Source organism: Empidonax traillii, unplaced genomic scaffold (assembly GCF_003031625.1).
Source record: "Empidonax traillii isolate 1590-97213 ecotype Southwest subspecies unplaced genomic scaffold, ASM303162v1 scaffold24:size2376012, whole genome shotgun sequence".
Taxonomy (NCBI): Eukaryota; Metazoa; Chordata; class Aves; order Passeriformes; family Tyrannidae; genus Empidonax; species Empidonax traillii.
In genome coordinates, this window is record NW_020955217.1 from 849,145 (window position 1) to 870,119 (window position 20,975).

General features: G+C 41.6%; 1 protein-coding gene across 3 annotated transcripts in view; it reads right to left on the reverse strand.

Moving 5' to 3' along the window:
* The window catches only part of TMEM181 (transmembrane protein 181), a 34,197-nt gene extending 13,613 nt beyond the window's left edge, over nucleotides 1-20,584 (reverse strand). The window contains exons 1-7 of one of the 3 annotated variants that reach the window (XM_027904717.1): nucleotides 13,321-13,382; nucleotides 12,530-12,674; nucleotides 8,525-8,628; nucleotides 3,816-3,871; nucleotides 2,448-2,538; nucleotides 1,761-1,879; nucleotides 577-696 (exon numbers count right to left, since the gene is read on the reverse strand). In XM_027904717.1, coding sequence (XP_027760518.1) covers nucleotides 577-696; nucleotides 1,761-1,879; nucleotides 2,448-2,538; nucleotides 3,816-3,871; nucleotides 8,525-8,628; nucleotides 12,530-12,531 — 492 coding nt within the window. In that variant the 5' untranslated portion in view covers nucleotides 12,532-12,674; nucleotides 13,321-13,382. Of the gene's footprint in view, nucleotides 1-576; nucleotides 697-1,760; nucleotides 1,880-2,447; nucleotides 2,539-3,815; nucleotides 3,872-8,524; nucleotides 8,629-12,529; nucleotides 12,675-13,320; nucleotides 13,387-20,407 lie in introns of those variants that run through there. The other 2 variants (XM_027904699.1, XM_027904708.1) reach the window with 2 other exon arrangements.
* Between the last annotated feature and the right edge of the window lie 391 nt (nucleotides 20,585-20,975).

Sequence of the window (20,975 nt, forward strand, 5' to 3'; positions counted from 1 at the left end):
AATTATTTCACCGGAGATTATTTTAGTGAATTAGTTCAGTAGCCTGATTATTTTAGCTGAAAATAACCACCATTTTTCTCTTTCTCATAAGCACAATCATAAAAAAAAAAAAATCTTCATTTTTCTTTGAATTTGTTAAGTCTTTCTAGCCCATGCTCTTGTGAAGTCTGGAAAATTTTGCTAATTCAGATAAATGTCCTGGAAAAGCTGAAAAAGATACCATGCTTCAGAGAGGCAACACCTCTATAAGCAAATACAGAAAACTGGATGTTCTAGTCTAGCTTGCCTATAGTTAAAAATACCTGCCAGGAATTAAGACTAAATTTATCTGTTACAAAAAAACAGCATCAGCAGTTCTGAAAGAAAAGTCTTTCCCTACAGAGGTGAAAAAAATTGGTGTAGACTCCTATCAATAGTAAATGCTACAATAACTTTGACATTAGTAGTGACAGAAAAAATAATTATAATGTATTTCTATAATTATCTTCAAAAATCAGACACTTTTTTGTTATAGTTAAAGCACACCTCTACAGCATTAAAGAGACTTCTTTTACTAATATAAAACTTTATACTTACTGTGAAAGTAATATTCTGGATGGTGTATGTTAACTTGTTTAGATCTTCAAAGCTAACAAATATGTTGTACTGAGTGTAGTTCAGGTAGCCAAGGTGAGCAACAATGATTTCACTGCATTTCTGTGAATACATACAGTAGAGAATGTAGTTACAATGATGAAAGGCATGTTAAAGGTATGTAAAAGTCTTCAAATTATTCTAGAATATGCACTGTCAGTACAGGATGGAGAATTTGTTTCTAAATGGTTGCATATTGATGATGTTTATTGCATGTCTCACCAATCTCAATCAGTCTGATCAAGAGCTTCTTGAATGACACAAAGGCAAACCAGAAGAAATTAATAAAGACAGTGATAAAGTCAATGGTTGAACAATAAACAAGGCTAGTTTTCACTTTAGCTGGTGAAAGCACCTGCTTGCAGCACCAGGATGGATCTGAATAACTGTCAGTCAAACTCTAGGCCATCGGATTGTGAGATGGGGCTATCTTGTACTAATTCATTTTTAAAAGTTAACAAGAGGAAAGAGAAAACCCAAGCATATTGTTCACTTGGCTGTAGGATATATATATATAAAGAAAACCCTTGATTTACCATATACGCTCATCATAAAAAACTTCAGCTATGTCTTTCCTAAAGGACTTGCAGCTGGAGAAGCTAGTTTGGATGTCTCCAAGCTTAAAAAAATTTCAGGGAAAATTATACTCGAACCTCCAAACCTTAAACATTTCTTCACAGGTGGCAAAAAATTTGGCTTTTTCAGAACACTGCTGCCAGCTGATTTTAACCAGGCTGTGTGAGGTGTTGGAGGAGAACTTTCTCTCCGCTGGAATCCCATATCCAATCTTTGACTACAACATCCCTCTATTCAGTATTGCTAAACCTGTTTAGGTGACTGAACAGGACACGCTGTTTTGCTGACGAAGAGCAATTCTAACAAGAAAGAAGGGTCTTTAATGGGTAATAGACACAAGTCATAGAAGTAAGCAGAAAAACGATGGATAGGAAGATACTTGGTCAGCATCACTAAATATGTTGCCATTATAAATAAAACCACACTACAGAGTCTTTCCCAAGACATGTTTAACAAATACATTCTTCTTATTTGCAATGTAAAGCAACATGCACACAAACAGATTTAAAGAAAGTGCACTGCATCAGAGTTTTGTTTAAGCAAGTACATACTTGTGCACAACTGAGTAATCTCGTTCGATTGTGAACCTGATTATTAACATATGGTGTGCTTCCATCCTTCACCACTCCGAGTACTTTGACTGTCATAGTAACATTCTTTTTGAGGGATACTGTAAGTAAAACAGAAAACATCAACCTATTGCTACATGCAGAAATGAAATCCCAAACAGAGTTCCAAATATAGTTCAAAGTGTGTGTTATCCAAATACTACTCAGAGTTATGCAGTTGTACTTTACTGAAGTAGGAGTACAGTATATTAATACTTACACAGTTAGTCTCAAGCCCTGTAGTGAATCTTGACAGATTAACAATTACTAATACAGTATTTCCCATATATATACAGGGAAGCTTTATTGAAAAATTAATATCATTACAGTTTACACATCTAATTCTCCCAAAAACGAAGGAGGAAAGACACATTAGCTAGATACTATTGTTTTCACAGAAATAACAAACAATATTCCCCAGAGCTGTTGCCTACAATTCAGTGCTCTCCACGTCTTTACTGAAGGAGGGGGGCAGAGGGGAAGAAAAAGTATCAGAGGAAAAATCTACCAGACATAGACAAAAAGCAACAGGATCATCTGTGTGACAGAGGAAATTAAAGATACAATAAACCGGTTGCTATAGCAAGTTTTCTATTCTCAAGTTTCCTGAGAATTATGTAAGATTCTCACCATCGTGCTGATCCAACTCAACTACGCAGGTCAGCCACAGCTGCTGATTGTAAGTTGACAGTGGTGGGGAACTTAAATTAAATGGCTTCAGCTGTAAAAAAACCCCACAAGATTAGCACCAGCCATTACACTTTACATGGCATATCTGTAGTTACAATGATGAAAGACATCTTAATTATGTTTGCGACAGTGTTTTGGGGAAAATATTTAATATGTGCCACTCTGTGGACAGTATGATAAGCAGCTCAAATAGAAGTCGTCCAGAGGATTAGGTTAAACAGCACATGTGTTTTGCACAGCACTGAAGCAAGGACAGGTAGGACTACCTAAAGCCCATAAAAGTAGAGCAGATAAGTTCAGACATGAAAAACAAAATCCTGAACCTAACCTGAACATAAGTAACAATTTTTAGCTCTTTACATCAAAAGTCAGGTTTGCAGCCCTTTATCTGTACAGTTTTAAGCCTGTTCTACTATAATTATGAAAACAAAACTATTTTCTACTATGCTTTCTAAAATTCCTACATTCAGTTCAAAAGAATGGAAGGTATCACTAACAGAGAAAACCTACATGCAGGAAAGACTTCTCTTATTTGAAATCAAAATGTGCTTTAAAAAAAAAATAAAATCCACCCATAATACAGTATCAGTACAAACATATACAGGTGACTAACAGATGAAAAACAAAGAAATGTTCCTGTGCATTTAAAAAAAATTTACTTAGAAAAAAAAAAAAACAAACCAAACCAAAACCTTTTTAGCACTTTCACAAAAAATACTTCAGATATTATGTTAACAGTGAAGAGCTATCTAGAAACAAATTGCAAGAACTAAGAACCAAAATAAGAAAGCTTTTAAGAACATGAATGTGAAGGTTCATATTAGGAAGCCACATCCCATGTCTTGGTCATGTGAGAGTGAACAACTAATAAGAAAAAGAAATATTCCTTCCCAGATGGCACAAAGGAAGAGCACAAGAGGGATATCATTAATTGCCACTGAGTGCATCGTTTTACACTTTATGTTCTCAGTCTCTATTTCTGAACCCCCTAAAAGAATCTCCAACCTTAATTCACCCGGAAAAACTCAAGTGTTACTTTATCAGAAACTGCTGTGTGGAAACATCCTAGAATTCTCTGCCTGGCCTGCTCACAACAGTAACAGACTAGAAATTGCTGCTGGGCCATTCAGGAAATAACACAGTAGTAGGACAATATTGCACGTTCAGTTTCAAACTGGAAAGCACCAGTAAGACATTTTCCAGTAAAAGTTTAAATACTTAAAATAATTGGGGGAAATTAGCGTAATGCTTCATATTACTAACATCAAATTAAGCCATTCATGTAATCCAACTATACTTAACTCTTACCTTTAGGCTGTTATTTAAGTCTGTTCTTGCTACAGAAGTTTCAATTACATTAGGACCTACACAGTATACAAGAAGGAAAAAAGAAAACAATATTGAAGTATACATAATAGTGGTAAGTAATGATGTAGATACAGGTTTTCAAATGACTGTATAAAGTCCCCGCCTGCAAAGCAGGTAGATAGTATCTCACTTTTCAGATGTTTAAGTTGAAGGGTAAATCACTTGGACATTTCAATATAATTTATAAACTTGGCCTGAATGTTCCTTTAAGCAACTCTGACATAGTGTTTCTAGGCATGATTAAATAGGAAGTAAATTATAAATCAAGAACTCCATATCAGAAGCCCTGAAATGTGTACTCTACTACAACAAACAACACAGTAGTTATATAAATATATCCTAAGCTTTTTATGGGAGTGCAGTCATGAAAGTACTCAGCTACAGGAAAAAGCTGGCTAAGTACCAGTGGTGCTTTTGTTACAGAGACTCAAAGCTCAGCAAGGGCTGCAGAAACCACCTGAAAAAACAGCATGTTTAATTGAACTATAAAGTTTGCACGGTCAAAATAGTTTAAGTACAGCACAGCATCCACAACACATTGCTCTCAAGGCTTGGGCACCAGGGCAAACACATCCCATTGTATTTGTATGCATGATGCCAGTGCCCTTTTATGCACATGTAGTGTACTTGCCCACACAATCACAGCAACAGTACTTTCTGGATAAAGATGGATTTTCATTGCATCAGCCTGTTCAAGCCAAGATACCCACATTTTGTTTAGCAACAGTTCTCAGTTTACTCAGACTAAGCTCCTCCTTTTCTACAGAAATCTGGGGCTACGATACACGATGAATGTCATCACATAAATAAAGATAACTGCATAGAAGTTGTACAAACAATTTCTCCTAAAACAGACAATCCATTTAATAGAGCTGCATGTCCAATTGTAGTGGGAGATGTTCAACTCGATACCAGACCTTTTATGCAATCATTCCTCCAATCATTCTGGATATGGACATGCACACACTTAACATGTACTGATCCATCCACTCGCATCCTACCTCTAGTTCTGTATGCAGTAAATGGGAAGCAATCAAATCATAATTTATGTTAGAAGAGAGCTCCAGAGAATATCTAGTCCTTTCTTGTTTAATTAGGTTGCTCAGGGCCATGTCCAAATAAGTCTTTAACATCTCTAAGGACAGAGACTCTCACAGCCTCTCTGGGAAACCTGTTCCAATATTTAATCACCCTTATTGTAAGAAAAAAATTCCTAATATCTAACTGGAACTTCTTATGTCCCAGCTTGCGTCTGCTGCCTATTGTCATGCACCTCTGAGAAAAGTCTAGGCCCATCTTCTGTGTATCCTCTGATAAGGTGGTTGTAGAGAGTGGTATAGTTTCTCCTTAGCCTTCTTAGGTATGGAAGAACACACACTACTGTGAAGAAGAAGAATGCACACGTTTGTACTTACACAAAACATGCAAGGACTAAACCAGAAAAGTCAAAGGGAAGATTAAAAAAAGATCTGTGTTTATACGCTGGGGTGTGAACAAACACAGAGGAGATGTAGAGCAGGTAGGGACAAAAGTGGGACATACAAATGTGTGCATTTGGTCACCAGAGGCTTCCCAGTCACAGTAAGATTTCGCTGTCCAAATGGTCTCTCCCCCTATATATTTGGTCTGGCAATTTAATGTAATTTGTTAATCCTCACAATAGGCTCTTTCAGCCATAAGCTCAGTATTAAAAAAAATTATGCAAGAAAAGCAGTTTTTCACAAAGACCATGGACTTCAGAGTTACCACAGGGAAACAATGGAGAAAAAGGAAGTTTAGAAATGAGCAACATGGCATCACTCTGTGCAAGAAGTATTTTAGGTTACCTGTCATGACAGCTCTAAACATGCAGTACTGTTTGGGCTCCTACAACCACTCTAATAACAGTATTAACTATCTTACAGACTTTAAATGGAAAAATTATTAATTTCACCCATCACAGTCAAAATTTCATATTAGGATTGCAGTTCAATATCACTAACAGACACCCACCATAAAGTCAGTTCTGCATCACTGGATTTTTCAGTTCTCAAGTACATATAAACAGGGCAGATTTTTGAAAGGCATTTTTTGTTTTTAAAAAGCATAACTCAATTTCAGTAAGTGTTCACAGATAATAAGTCATCATGTGTCAGTAATTAGTTCCTCACAAAACTAAAAGAATTAGACCTTTTTATAAGTTTTTTTTTTAATTGGAAGATATGAACCAATATTGGGACAGAGAAATCACAGTCACAATTTTTAAAAGCAGCAACCAAACAAACAATGTTCTAATGCCACTAACTGTTACTTCTGTAGCAAGCAATATATAAAAGCTTTTTTAGGCAACTGACCATAATGATGCTGTGGAGACTAATTTGAATTGTTACTGGTTTTTTTCAGTCTTGCTCAGTTAACAGAATCACAGTTGAAAGCAAAGAACCACGCTGAGGTGGTAAACAGGAAAACTGCACAGGTCCAGAAAAATGAGTTCTGCACCTTGGATTTTTGTTACACTTGTCTCACCCCAAAGATAACATAGACCCATTGGGAAAAGGGAAAGAAAGTGAGTGCAACTTGGGAAAAAGATCAAACAAGTCTGCATCTGTCTTGGGTTACAAGAACTGAGGAGCAACTGCTACCACAGATTAAACTGTCTTATTTTCTCAGATGAAAAGCAAGACTTCTGCTAGGCTTCCCAAACGGCAGGTAGAGATGCCAAGTATGGGCAGTGGCATATTCAAGCAGCACGGAAAATAGTGATGTATCTCCCATGCTTTCATTTACTTAGTGGGTTTGGCGAGTTTTTCTCAGACTGCACCCTTTAGTGACGGAGCATTCTACTGTTACTGCCCCTCCTTCTATTCACAGGAAGCAAGCAGCTGTCAACAAAAGCCACAGAAAACATCACAGTAAGTGTTCAGTGGGTCTCCTCCCAAGGTAAACACCATTCTTTTAAAAATAATTAAGTTATAATAATAAATGGTGTTCGCGCTTTGTCAACAAAACTATCCAGCAAACCAGTCTTACGAGGACAAGAATCCCACAGCCATGGCAGTTCCTGAAGGAGATCACAAGCAAGGCCTGGGACCCCAGCAGGGTATGGATGTTGCTTACAGCAGCAAAGTCCCCTGGGCCAAAGGTGACCATATCATCGGATCACTCTGCACACAGACAATGCAACACACCAACACAGCTCTCTCTAAGGTTCTGCTACCAATTAAGAACGAAGTGCTCAGCTTTCTCTTCCAGGAGCACTGCTTTTTGCCTATCTTATGTAAAACAACTTTCACTTCTTGCAACCTAGCAGTATAAATATACAGCTACAAATATGGTTCAATTTTAAAACCAAATTACAATAAATTAAGTAATTCCATTTTTTTCCCTTTATCATTCATATAAAATGCACTTTTGTAAATGTATTTCTATGGTATTTCAGTGGCCAAATAATGCCCTTCAGCATCCTTAGGCAAGTCCCAGGAATATCAGTGGTTAACTTTATGAACTGAAAGTCTATTTGGACCTTAGGCTGCTACAATAAATCAAACAGCAGGAAAGAAGGTTTTGTTTCACAGACAACTTTTATTATTTAATGCTATTATGAAAAATGTACTGCCTACAAAGCGCAGATGGGCATAAAAAGCCTAGACAGCTGCCTCCAATTAATCCCCTCTTCTTTCCAAGGCAGGCAGGAACAGATGACTCCCAGGCCTGGGCAGCCCTTCTCATTCTGAAGGAAATGAAGGACAGGCCAGAGGTAGAAACAATCCTACAAACAGGTCAAAAAGTGTCAGAGAGGGGCGCAGGAGAACACAGTGGACATGCTGGGTGATGTGGAAATAAGCAGTAAAGCAGGGGAAGATGGTAACAACCTTAAGTAATTCTTATATAAGGATGGGTTGCTTAATAAGTACAAGTCCCTCCCTTCCCCTCAACGTCTGTCACTTCTGTATTGACAAAGCTCTCCTGACAGCAGAGTACCAGTATATTAACACTGCTGTGACAGCACACTGACTTACTTTTCAAGTATGTTTTACACCCAGAAAAGCTCTCTGGCATAAAATAAAGCTCCCATGCTTTTCAACTCCCTAGTGACACTGCATCTTTGTGGATCAAATCTCTCTGACCTTCAGGATAAGTACCCAGACACTAAGCGCTTAGCCTCCCAGATCACATCAAGACTCCAGCAAAGATCTTTGAAACCAGAGACCAAAGCTCATACATGTTTGACAACTGGAGTTCATATTTTTATACTACTAAAATATTTATTCTTTCTGTGGCATTTATTACTGAAACATTTAGAAGGCTTTACAAACGGTCATCAGTTTTCTCACAGGAAATCAAGTATTAGCACCATCACTTTACAGGCAAAAACAAAAAGAAAAACAACTAATGCAGCAGTCTGCTGAAAAAATATGCTAATTAAATTAGGTTTGTTTTATTTTACTGACTCTGCTCTGCAAAGCAGTTGCAAATACCAAGTTGTTGTAGGTAGTACTCCTACGAAAAAATGAAATGGAAGAAACACTTCCTCCTCCCTGTCAGGAGTAATGCTTCCTCAGACATCTCAGGGGCAGTAAGCTCATTAGCATTTAAATACACTGTAAATACCACCAGGTTTAGACAAAGCATACAAGAACTGTAATCTTTTAAAAAGATAATGTCCTTACCTGCTATCCCTATGAAGACTGTCAGACCAAAACAAACAAAGAATACTACAAAGACCAGAACAAAATGCCTTTTGGACAGTGTATATAATCGCATCGGTGCCAGCCTACAGGAAGCAAAAGAAAGCATAGAATTAGTTGTCAGTCACATTTCTAAAGGGGCAGAAAACAGACCCCATTCATTTCTCCACAAAGAAAATGAAACCGAACTCCAAGATAACATGTAACACTAAGGAAAAAATATTAACACTGCTTCATAGAGCAAGGGTAACAACTAGGAATTATTACACATATGTATGTGCACACATATCCATGCCACTAAATGTAAGAATTCTGCAGATTCTTTTTATGCTGGGGCTTTCTATTGTCCTAAGACTTCAGCAAGAGAAAGCATTTCTTAGAGGGATAAAAAGTTGCATTATAGTTCATACTACAATTAATAATTTAAACGTCCAAGGCACCATGTCTCCTGTAATGACAGTTTAATCTAAAGGGACTGACATCACTAACAACTCAGTCATCTGCACAGGATCTTGATGAGTTTTCTACACCCTATATATACACTTCATCCCTTCAGGATCATCCCTAACAAGGAGTAAGGCAGAACTCCAGATCTGCTAGATGTGCATGCTCAGGTTTTGAATTCTTGTCAGAACTCCACCAAAGCTTGGGAAACAGAAAACTGAACTTAGGTTTGTTATTAGGCACTTAAATACAAATACACATACAAGCAACGAAATCTCTTCCACAACTCTTTGGTGTTTGTCGTTAGGTTAAAGACAAAACAGAGGGGGGAAAAGTACTGAAAAGACCAATAGCATTCTCTTAGAAACAGGTAACTTCTAGTTCTGTTGGCTTAAGGGCAGTAAGATCAAATAATTAATCCTACATAATGCATCTTCCTTTTGGTTAAATGCATAATTTCTAAAAAGCACAAATCCAACATTTTCCAAAATAAAGCCAGCATTTTGAGTTATGCCAGATCTGAGCCACCACATAACTGATTTTCTAGTGCTGTTCCAGAAGGTTCAATCATAGAAAGCTGTACAGTTTATACGGGAAAGCTGCTAGGACTGGGGGGGGGTGGGTGATGGAATGGTTCTGGTGTTTTTCAGTAAGGTTATATGAGCATCATCATGGAAAGAAATGAAACCATAAGACTTTAATGGTAGTACTCCCTTTTAGCTTGGAATAAAACTTCTTTTCACCAGCTGAACAGTTTCCTTACTGGTTCATCACATTAATGAAAAATTGCAGAAAAGGGGTTGAAATCCTTTCCATAAGCCCAGCCTGAACTCTAGGACCAGGTACCATGTGCCTTCATGCATAGCAGCCATTATAAGCAAGGCAAACAAATCACCAGTACAAGGATTTAATAACAACAACCATTTCTATTTTCTTTAAAAATCATCCTCTTCAAACAAATCACTATAAAAAAACTACATTATTCCTTTTCTGTAAAGTTTGAGAGATCCAAACCTTAATTTAAGTCACAAAAGAGGTGGGGAAAGGAGGAAAACCTTACAGAAGTAATGAGAACTGCAAGTAAGTAATTGTAAATGTTACAAGTCCTGCACAAATTGGCTGTGCAGGACTCCAGGCACAGCACCTGCAAACACAGTGTAACTTGCCTTGCCACATGCCCTTATGTGCAGCAGAAACTCTGCATTAGTCTAGAAGTCAGAACAGCTGATTGTATAGGCAAAAAAGGCAAATTGTACATAAAATTCCCACAGACATAAACAGGACCAGATCTCTGTCAGAGGTCATCACACAGAAGTCTCACAGATGAAGATGATTCTAAGGCTGACATTTAAAAATGCCAATTAATAGAGGCATTTCAAACCAGAACTTGTCTGCACAACTTTTGCAGGGTATAACTACAGTATTTTTCTTAAATCAGTGTCTTAAAACTTCAGCCTTTATGTACTTAAACCATGTTAAAGCCATTACATCTGTACTAGTACTTGAATAACTAAATAAACAAGGTGCATTTTTCTACCAGTTCCAAATGCTTCTTCAGTTCCACAAATGACCTGGTATTCCCTGTCTACCTAAGTATGCCAAGTATGGGATATTATCTTGAGATACTAAAGTACTAATCTTAACAAGAAAATCCTTGATATATAAAAATGGTACCTAAAATGCCGACATACCTAAATTAACTATAAAGGTTCAACTGGATACTAAGTATTTCACGGCAGAGCGCATACTGAGGATCTCTCAATACACAGAAACCGGGTCTGGATGGGAAAGTCCATGGATCAAGAACAGCTGACAACTGGAAGAGTATCATATGTTTGCAGGAAAGTTCAACATGTGCTTGTGCTGTTCTAAACAGTTTACATCTGGGCATCCACTTAACAGCTACAGCCTGATGCAGGATACCTCTGACTTGCTGTGCGTATTCTCGGTTCTTTCGATAAGTTTCCTAATTTCCAGGTTTTTGAAGACACTTCAAAATGCATAATATGAACATGAAAAGCAGCTCTCTCTCCATAGTCCTCCCTCTCCAGGAAGGTCACCAGAGTTCCCCACTCAGCCAACACAGGGTTACAACTATTGGCAATTATCACCTTTGTTTGCTCATATACCAGAGCACAGATGGGCTTGAGAGCTTTAGAAGAAACATGTTCCAGACACTGGCTCATTCTTTATTCCAGCTCCTCTAAAGCTGGTGCAACACCAATTAGTCAAAATGGGAAGGTTGTGCATCTACCTAAGAACAGTGATGATGGTACCTAACAAAGAGCAGAGACCAGGGAGAGCAGGGACACGCTCTGTGTTTTCCTTTCTTTCATACTGGTACTCCTCAAGTCTCATCTAAGCCACTGACTGAATGTGCTGCTTTACAAGTCAGTAAGGCAACATGGACACTTATTAAGAAGAAGTGTAAGAACTCAGCCAAACCTTAACTACGTTTCTCGTGAGTGCAAACAACAATTTATAGCATTCTTATGAGGTGATGTATGCTTCACTGCCCCTCGCCGCAGTAACAGAACTTCCTTGTGTGGTTCTGAGTGCCTCATTTCACCTATCACCAGCTGACACACAAAGCAGATTAAACGGTCTTCCCATATGTTCACTGTTAAACATCTGCCTTTTGGAAACACATTACATAAAGTTTGTGAATACACAGAAGTGCAAGTTGTTGATCCTCCACTAACAGCTTCTTCCTCACGTCTGGAAGGACCAAAAAAAGAATAAAATGTTTGAAACGCACTCATGAGAAAATCATAAAAAGTTCCTTCCTTACTCTGGAAGCATCTGTTCAAACAAGTAAATAACTGTGCTTTGCTTTACCAGCGGAAGATGCTCCCTAGCTATGGCAGTCAAAAGCTCGGGACTAGACATCCAAGAGTCTGCAGATCTTTCAGGCAGCTCTTACTGCCCACATTGAGCTTTCTCCTAACTCAGGAGTATTTTATAATTAAATTACGTCTGAAACTAACTGCAAAGGAGCAGAAAGCACTGAGATACAGACAAATATTATAATTAGACATCTCAAATAGTAGCAACAACTGAACTGCATTAATACAATCTGTGGTAAGAGTAAACTTTGGAAACACACACTCCTAACACCTGCAATCTTTCAGTGCCCATTTCTATGTGAGATGTAAAGGTGGGTTAAATCTTGCTCTTTGAGTAAAGTTTTGGTTCAAAGTTTCAGCAAAATGTTTCTCAGGCTATTCCTCATCTTCAAATCACCTCTCATGCCTGCACAACGAAGTCTTTGATAAAGGCCATCTTGAAAAACAGAGCCTGTTATACAACAGTGTTCACTGAAGACTTTCACTTTACAGAAGGGAAGGCTGTGGCAAAACTGAGATTAAGCAGTACGTAGGCACACAGTTGATATTAAAATCAGAAATAACTCACTTTCATGCAGTTTTTCTGACATATTAGCCTCAACATCTCTGCCTCCAACTGCTCTTTTCTATTTTAGGCTTACTCCCAAATAAAACCACCAAAACCACTTTGATTTAAATTATTATATATGCTACCTACATTCACAGTACTGGGTCTATCCATACACCCTGCACTTCCTCATGGTTTAAAGACATTGCTCGCTTCGGTGTCCCTCAGAAGACCTTGAATTTCTTCTTGCAGACGTATTCCACAACGTTTAATAGCTAATGAGGCAGCCACATGACTACATAAAAAGAGGCATAAAATTAACATTAACAGTACTTTACAGAACTGCCATATGACAACTGACAGCTAACCATGGCTATGTTAAAAATACTTGTGCATGGGGGAGTTTTGCTTTGTTTTGTTTTTTTTTTTTTTAATTCTTGTTTGCTGTATTCATTTAAGTCTGAATAATTAGTCACGGCTATGGCTCTGTTCGTGCAAAGAGTTATCCAGGAAAACAAGTTTTCCTTTTTCCTTTATCAGACAACCTGAGAGTGAAGATACGGGGGGGTGGGGGTTGTTGTTCCCCACAGCAAAGGAAAAATCAGAGCGTTCCTCTGAAGAGGCGGGCAGTCACTGAGTGACGAACCACAAGCCTCGGAAACATCCATTTATCCCTCGGCGGGATTATTTCCTTGACGAGAGTTAACGTGTATAGCCTGAATTTGATTCAGATTGCCCAGAGAGGCTGTGGAGTCTCCCTCGCTGGAGATACTCAAGGACCGCTTGGACATAATCCTGTGCCATGGGGTCCACCCCAGACCCAGACCCAGACCCGGACCCGGACCCGGACCCGACCCAAGCAACCGGGTGCCTCCTCAGGCTCGAGCTCCCGCCACCCCTCGCGACCCCGCGCGCGCTGCCCCTCCCCGCGCGCCACTCACGGCTCCATCGCGGCCCGCGCGCGCACCGCCGGCACCTCCCCCCGGCGCCGCCGCTGCCGTGGCACCCCCGCCGGCAGCGCCTCGCGCCCGCTTCCGCCTGCGTCACCGCCCGCTCGTCACGGCCCCCGCACGTCACGGCCCCGCCAGGGCCTGGCCCGCGGGCGGCGCTGCCGCCGGCGGGGAGGGGGGGTGGGGGTGGTGGAGAAGCGGGGGACGCTACGGCGAGCCCGAGGGGACATCCCGCCGGGGCCGCGGGAGGGAGGGAAGGAAGGAAGGAAGAAGGAAAGGGTTTAGCCTTGGTGAGCCATCCTGGAGCGCAGTCACGCGGGTGGTCCTTCCCTGCCAAGCGCTGCGGGTTCAAAATCACAGTGTAATAGAATCATGGAATAGACCTGAGATCATCGAGTCCAACCTATGACCCGACATCACCATGTCAGCTAGACCCGTGGCACTCAATGCCGCGTTCAGCTAAACACCGCCGGGGACGGTGACTCCACCACCTCCTTGGGCAGTCCATTCCTTTCTGTGAAGAAATTCCTCCTAATATGCAACTTAAACCTTCCCTGGCACAGCTTAAGACTATGTCACTATGTCCTGTTGTCTTATGGTTGCTTGCCTGGGGGAAGAGACTGACCCCCCACCTGGCTACAAGCTCCCTTCAGGTAGTTGTAGAGAGTGAGGAGGTCTCACATGAGCCCCTCTTCTCCAGGCTGAACACCCCCAGCTTCCTCAGCTGCTCCTCACAGGACTTGCACTCCATTCCCTTCACCAGCTCCATTGTCCTTCTCTGGACCTGCTCCAGCACATCCTTGAAGTGAGAGGCCCAAAAGTGAACACAGGATTTGAGCTGTGGCATCACCAGTGCCAAGTACAGAGGGACAATCACCACCCTGATCCTGCTGGGCCACACTGTTTCTGATACAAGCCAGGATGCCACGGGCCTTCTTGGCCACCTGGGCACACTGCTGGCTCATGTTCAGCCAGCTGCTGACTAGCAACTCCAGGTCCTTTTCCACAAGGCTGCTTTCCAACCACTCTGCCCCTAGCCTGTAGCACTACATGGGGTTGTTGTGGTCAAAGTGCAGGACCTGGCACTTGGCCTCATACCATTAGTTATGAGGTCAAATGTGTCATTGCATCAGGGTAGCAGTAATATTTTCCACATTTCCAGTGCCCTTTTTGAGCTTGAATTAAATCCAATTTTAACCTATCCATTTTAGGTGAAAAGACCAATGTGATGTATCCATGCTGTACACGTGCATGTTTCGTGCCTGTTAGAGACAGCCATCCAGTTTGCAAATGATTTTGTTTACCAGCTCTTTCAGTGGAATTAAAATGCTGTTGCTGTGTTCACCTGCATGCAGTTTTGTGGTATTCAAGGGATGTGATTGATGTATCATGTTTGCAGAGAATTCAGTCAGCCTGCAAGCGCCACAAATTAAATCCTAGTAGTAAGCAACTGCTTTAAACACACTGCTTAATAAAAATCTCTAGATTGCACCTCCAACTATTTTGTTCTTGCACAAATACTAGGATGAAGTTGGATTTTTGTTCTGACAGTCTGTTAAATGTCCTAAGACTGGACAACAAAGATTGTCAACTGATTCACTGGTTAGCAATGTAGGCAGTTTTAGGGATTTAGCCAAGCTGTATTTTGTACTCATTTTTGATAGCTCTAACATTTGCTTATAGAAAGCCAGCACTGCAGTCACTTAAATGGGCAAACCTGGTATGTAGTCTAGAATTTAATTCAGAGTAACTGCCTGGCTTTGGTGTTTGTCATGTAAACAAGGTAGAGCCCTCTTGGGATGACCCCAGAAATGTTTAGATAGACCAGTCAATATATAATTTTATACTTATCTCTGCAACAATCAAATGCTTTTATTAAAAGCTTACTTAGTTGGTAAGATGGTTTTATTGCATTTACTTTGTAAAAGTACTTAACTTTAATAATATTATTAATTTCATTCCATTGCCCTATGGGCAGTTACGTCATCACTCGTGACCTGCGGGACGCAGTCACTGTGCAAATACAGACTAATTGTGGGCAGATGAGGAAGAGAGCAGAAATGTATGACCAGGGAAATGAGAGCTAAGATGGGTTCTTCCAGCCACAGAGCCAGTTTATGAGATCTTAAAGCAATTATGAAGTTAGTGTTAGTCTCATCCTTCTGTTTCAAGCTTTCTGGCCATAGCTCTGTACTTCACATCAGGGTCATTCAGGTTCTTCCCCTGATTGCCAGAACCCAGCAGTGAGCCCTGGAAGAACAAGAGAGGGGTACTAGCTGAGGTTCGAAGCAGCCAGTGAAGATCATGCCTGGGTCTAGGCTGGAAGCAGCACGAATATTCAAGGAATTTGACTACAGTTCTCCAGCAAGGTCTTGATGACCCCATGGCTTCTCACAGACTTGCACTTTGAGCACTTGGGAAAGATTTTAAGAAGGTGAGAAGAAGTGTATACTTATCACAACAGCCCTCTCTGGCAACTTCAAGTTTCTTCTCTGAAGCACACAGGCACTGGTTCCTCTAGGGAAAAATTAACAGCTTCTCTTTATTGCTGAGCCAAATGGACTATTCTCTGGTCTTTTACCAAAGGAGCAGAACCACAGGGAATGAAATTTTCCCACATGTTTTGAAGATGTCTATGTTTTAATGAACTGGAAACACTAATAGCAGAGGTTGAGGAATTAGGAGTATCAGTATCATCTATAATTACCTCTTCTGTTACCTGTATAGCAACACCAAGCATTAGTTAAAGCTGCGAGTTAAATAATATGTTTCATCATGTCCTATATATAGCCTTTTCTTTTTGATGTACGAAATGCTATATTATTGCATGATAGAAGTTTAAAATGTATCCCGTATTTAAAGCAGGGCAGATTGTAGGTCATTTATCTCAATCTCTCAGTGTTATTACTAAATTCAGGATCAACACTGTGCTTCCCTGTGTAAGCTGATTGGCCAGGGGGACATGTTCATTAACCTAGAAATTGATTTTTCAGGAATACCATGTGGTAACTTGCAGTTATGCAACTCTGATGTCAGACCACAATTTGGCCACTCTCCTGCTCTCTCCGCTCTTATCAGGTAGGCACTTCCATTTCTTCCCTTCCTATCCAAATGGTTCCAACAAGCTGAACTCTTCAACATTACATAGAGGATAGAATTATGAAATTCCTATTGAAAAATAAAATAACTGCCAGCTGATTGGGAAGCCTGATATCTTCTGGCAAGCTTTGGTATCTCACTACTAACATGTCGAACAGATGCAAATGTGTTTTAAAAGCATTCGTGCTAAGCTCTTTTCTTACCAACAGTCTACTTAAATAGTCTACTGACGGTCATCTGCCAGCCCTCCCTGCCCTGCTATCCTGGCCAGGAGGCATGCTAAGGGAGGAAGGAACATAATGGAGCGGGAGGGGGAGACACCAAACAAATGAAAGAACTGTTCATTCAAGTGGCTTGTTTGGAGCAATTTTTCAGAGGTGTAAATTAAAACAACCCTAAAGTTGCTGCAGTAAGTCTGATATGCCTTATGGCAGGCCCCATGACTGACAGAAGAGCGTAACACTTCTTCTGTCTTCTCTGAGCTTATCTACATCCCATGGTGTAATACAGGCTAATCTTCAGTGCACTTGAGTCCAGACCAAGCCTGTATTTAGGTTACCAATGAGGTTATTTATTATAACACCCATCAGTCTGTAAGTATACAGTCTCTTTGACAAGCACAACATGCAGCACCATGTCTGCCTAAGGGAACTATTAACCTAGACAGATGGCATTCATCAGTGTGCTGAGCCATGGCTAGCCCTGCTTTCTCCATCTCTCTCAGATGGCTGAGTAAACTAGCACTTGCTCATGGGGAAATACACCAGGAGGCTCAAGGTAAAGAATATTTTGGGCTGTTGGGAAGAACAAACTCACTAACATAGACACCCCTCCCTCTCTGTAGTATGAATGAGACTCCGGGGCTCTGCTGAGTGAGGTTGACGTAGCTTGGGGTGGCTGAGGAGTCTGCCAACCTTAGCTGTCCCCTGCGCCCAATGAACAGGCTGCTCACAGACAGCTGTGGAACCACATGTTCAAGAACACTGTGCTCTAAAGGAAAACATCACCAAAATATGTCACTAAACTGGGACGGCCTCAGAGCTGAATCAGAAATGACTCAGCCATCCATGCAGCAAGAGGACAGTTACTTGGGATAACAGCTTCATCAGCTGTCTCTGAGGTAGATCACCCCCTTGTACTGAGTCCCCTGTCGCTGAGAATGAGCATGAGCAGCACAGCATACAATGAGCACTCCTGAGTCAAGAATCACAAAGGGGACTGACTGCTTGGTGCTTTTCCATTTCTGTATCAGCTCTACTCCAAAGCCTTCCAGTTTTGAGTTTTCCAGCTGGCATTCAGAGAAGGTTGTCCTTAAAGAAATCAGGAATGAGATTGCAGCAGGCAATTTTTTTTTCCTAGGAAATACTGATTACAAGCACCTCGTGGCTCCCAATCCCTTTCCCTAGGGTCAAACAGAGTAGATTGCTCCATTTCTGAAGAAGCAATGAAACCACTAGCTGGATAGCTCAATGGCTTTGTTTTATCAGCTAGAGAGGAGAGTTAAGGTTGACAGTGGTTGAGAGCCTGATGCCTGTGAATACTGTGTGCAAAAAAGAAAAAACACATGCTTTTATATGGTTTTACCATCTTTTCATTTTGTTGGTCTGGTATAAGGTATTATTTGCTTTTAGTAACCCGATTATTTTAGAGAACTTCCTTGGTTTGAGGTAAAAACAAGCCACACAGAATTTCCTTGGTCAAATTTTCAAAATTGCTTCTGCTGTCAGAGCAGTAAGTCTCCCAATTACATCTCTTCAGTGTGCTCATTTATAACCTGACCAAACATACTGAGTAAAATAAAGAGGGAGAAGAGCATCAAGTATCTAATTCTCCTTCCTGAGAGTTGGCTGTAAAAAGAATGCACAGTAGCATCAAGAAACCTTCCTCCTTACCAGAAATCTGAAAAGCAGATGCCATGGTTACATCCATTCATAATGCTGAAGGGAGACACTCAACAGAACAGGAGGTATGCAGTGGCAGTAACAGAAACTTATTTTATGCCAGTCACTTAGGTTAAGATTTTGAGAATGCAAAGAAATACTAGCATGACTTCTAAGTCAGGAAATTTTGTTTCCTTGCCAAGATGCCTCCTGGGGATATTGTCTCTGGATATAGGGTAATCTAGCACTAACTGTACAAGCTTATTTGATTTGGTGAGGTAGCATCTTTTCGATACATAGAGTCCCTCTATACACCCTTAAGTCATAAAAATGTTTCAAGAACAGAATGTTGGAGAGCTCGAGTTTTATCTGGATAAAAAGCTGAACCAGATGCCTCTCTCGAGACCTCTTAATTGTTAATTCAACAGGCTCGTGTCTCCCCTCTTTCTCCATTCTAGTGCCAGTATTCATTAATGTGCTGCCAGCTGCACACAGGTACATTTGCATCACTCCTTATCACATCCCATGGCTTCTTACACCATACTCTGGTACAAGGAGCTGCTGTTTTGCCAGGAAGGACCATGGTTTTGTTAAACTCTGCCAAGCTGTCAGGCAGTGTTTCCAAACTCTGTGACTCTCTGTAGTCTTTGCTGTTGTGAACAATGAGACAAATTCAATCTAATGGACCACCTGCCCCTTCACTGGGAAAAACAGACACAGCATACTGAAGTCAAATGATTTAAGCAGAACAGCTGGGGCACTGTGCATGAACAGACTGCCCAGATGCATAGAAAAATAGAGCTGGAAGAGACCTCACAAGGCACCTCATCTTTCCTTCTGCCCCGGGAGAGCATCTACCAGATATACGACTTTCTTGCCATGCATTTGTCAAAAGTTTTAAAAGGTCTCAAGTGATGGAGATGCTACAGTCTCCCTGAATAATCCTTTCTATAGTGTTTTACCATCCTTCCCTTTCAGAAATTTTTTTGAAATATCTAATATGAACTTTTATTTCTTCAGTTAATATTACTCTGTAATGTTTTGTTGAAGATGAAATGAAGTTTCTCTTTACAGAAATTCCTATTCCTACAACTTCAGAGTTTGTGCTCTTGGGGGACTAACCCCAATTTTTCCTCACAGCTATGTTTTCTAGGCTTTTGATTATCCATTTCTCTGTCCTTATCCTCTCTTCCACTAGCAGACCCTTGAAGTGCGGAGCCTAGAACTGGACATAGCTCCAACTAATGTCTGGAGTGGTGACTACAGTAGATTGTTTAATTCGCACATCTTATGAACTGCGCTTCTGCTGTACACCACAAATTATTACCTTTTTCACATGTATAAGATAATGTCATTTTTGAAAGAGGTTATTTTATAAAAGGTTATAATTTCCATATTTTTTTAACAAAAATATTATATAGCTGTTCATTCCCCAACCTGTATTTTTGTGGCTGAAGAGCATTCATTCTCTGCATAGTTCCTGGCATCTGTTTCTCCTGGTTTTCATTGTACTTTTTCAGAACCTTTCACCAATTCAAAAATTTTTTTTCATTTATAACCCATGCCTCCAACATCTTTGGAGTCCTTCCTATCCTTGTGCCATCACTGGTCAGTCATGGAAACAGCAGACAGGGCAAGGCACAGAAAAACGTGGGTGTAGCCCACGCAGTACATCTGTTCCTTCTGATCTCAACCTTTGCCAACCACTCTGATTTCCTAAGCTGTTCCTATCCTATTCCAGTGTCGTTTCACGTCTGCTCAACAGAACAGAATCACATTCCCCCGCAGAACAAATCCTCCTCGCTTGCTACGATAGTGGAAAAGGCATAGCGCAGAATAACGCAGATGGACATTGCCTGTGTAAGGATGTTAATAGGTGATAGTAGGAAGAGAGGCGTGGGGCTTTCTGCCCGGGAGGCACCGCCAGACCACATCTCCAGGGCGGAGCAGGCCTGAAGCAGCCCCGGGACCGGGGGACCCCTCCCGGACGCTCAGCCGGGGCCTCCTCGCCTGATGCTCGGCACCCAAACCCCCGCCCGCATCCCAGTACGGCCCCTGGTCCCCTCCGGAGCCCCGGCCGGAGCCGCGCCCGGCAGTACCGGTAGTATCGGTCATCCTTGTAGGGGGTGAGGTCCTCCTGGATCTCCCGGTAGGTCTCCCGCACCCGCCTGCAGAAGCGCTTGACCTCGCCGCACAGCGGGCTCCCGAAGGCGGCGAAATCCGCCTCCATGCCGCCGCCTCAGGCCCCGCGCTCCGCCATGGAGCCCCGCCGGAGCCCGCCCGGCGCTGCGCGGCCGCGGGGCGGGGGCAGCGCAGGAGCCGCAGCGGCAGCGGCCCGGCCGGGTGAGGGGGCGGCGGATGCAGAAGTGGGGGATGCAGGAACGGGGGATGCAGGAGCGGGGGATGCAGGAGCGGGGGATGCAGGGGCGGGGGATGCAGGGGCGGAGGATGCAGGGGCGGGGGATGCAGGGGCGGGGGATGCAGGGGCGGTGGTAGCGGGAACGGCGGATGGGGGCCGAGCCCTCAGCGCACGGCCTGAGCCCGCGGGGGCGGTGGGAGCCGCTTCAGCACCACGGAGAGGGGAGGCCGGTGCCGGGAAGTGAGCAAAGAGCTCTCATTACCACTGCTGAAAACATTTTTTTTCTTTTTTTTTTTTTTTTTCGATAA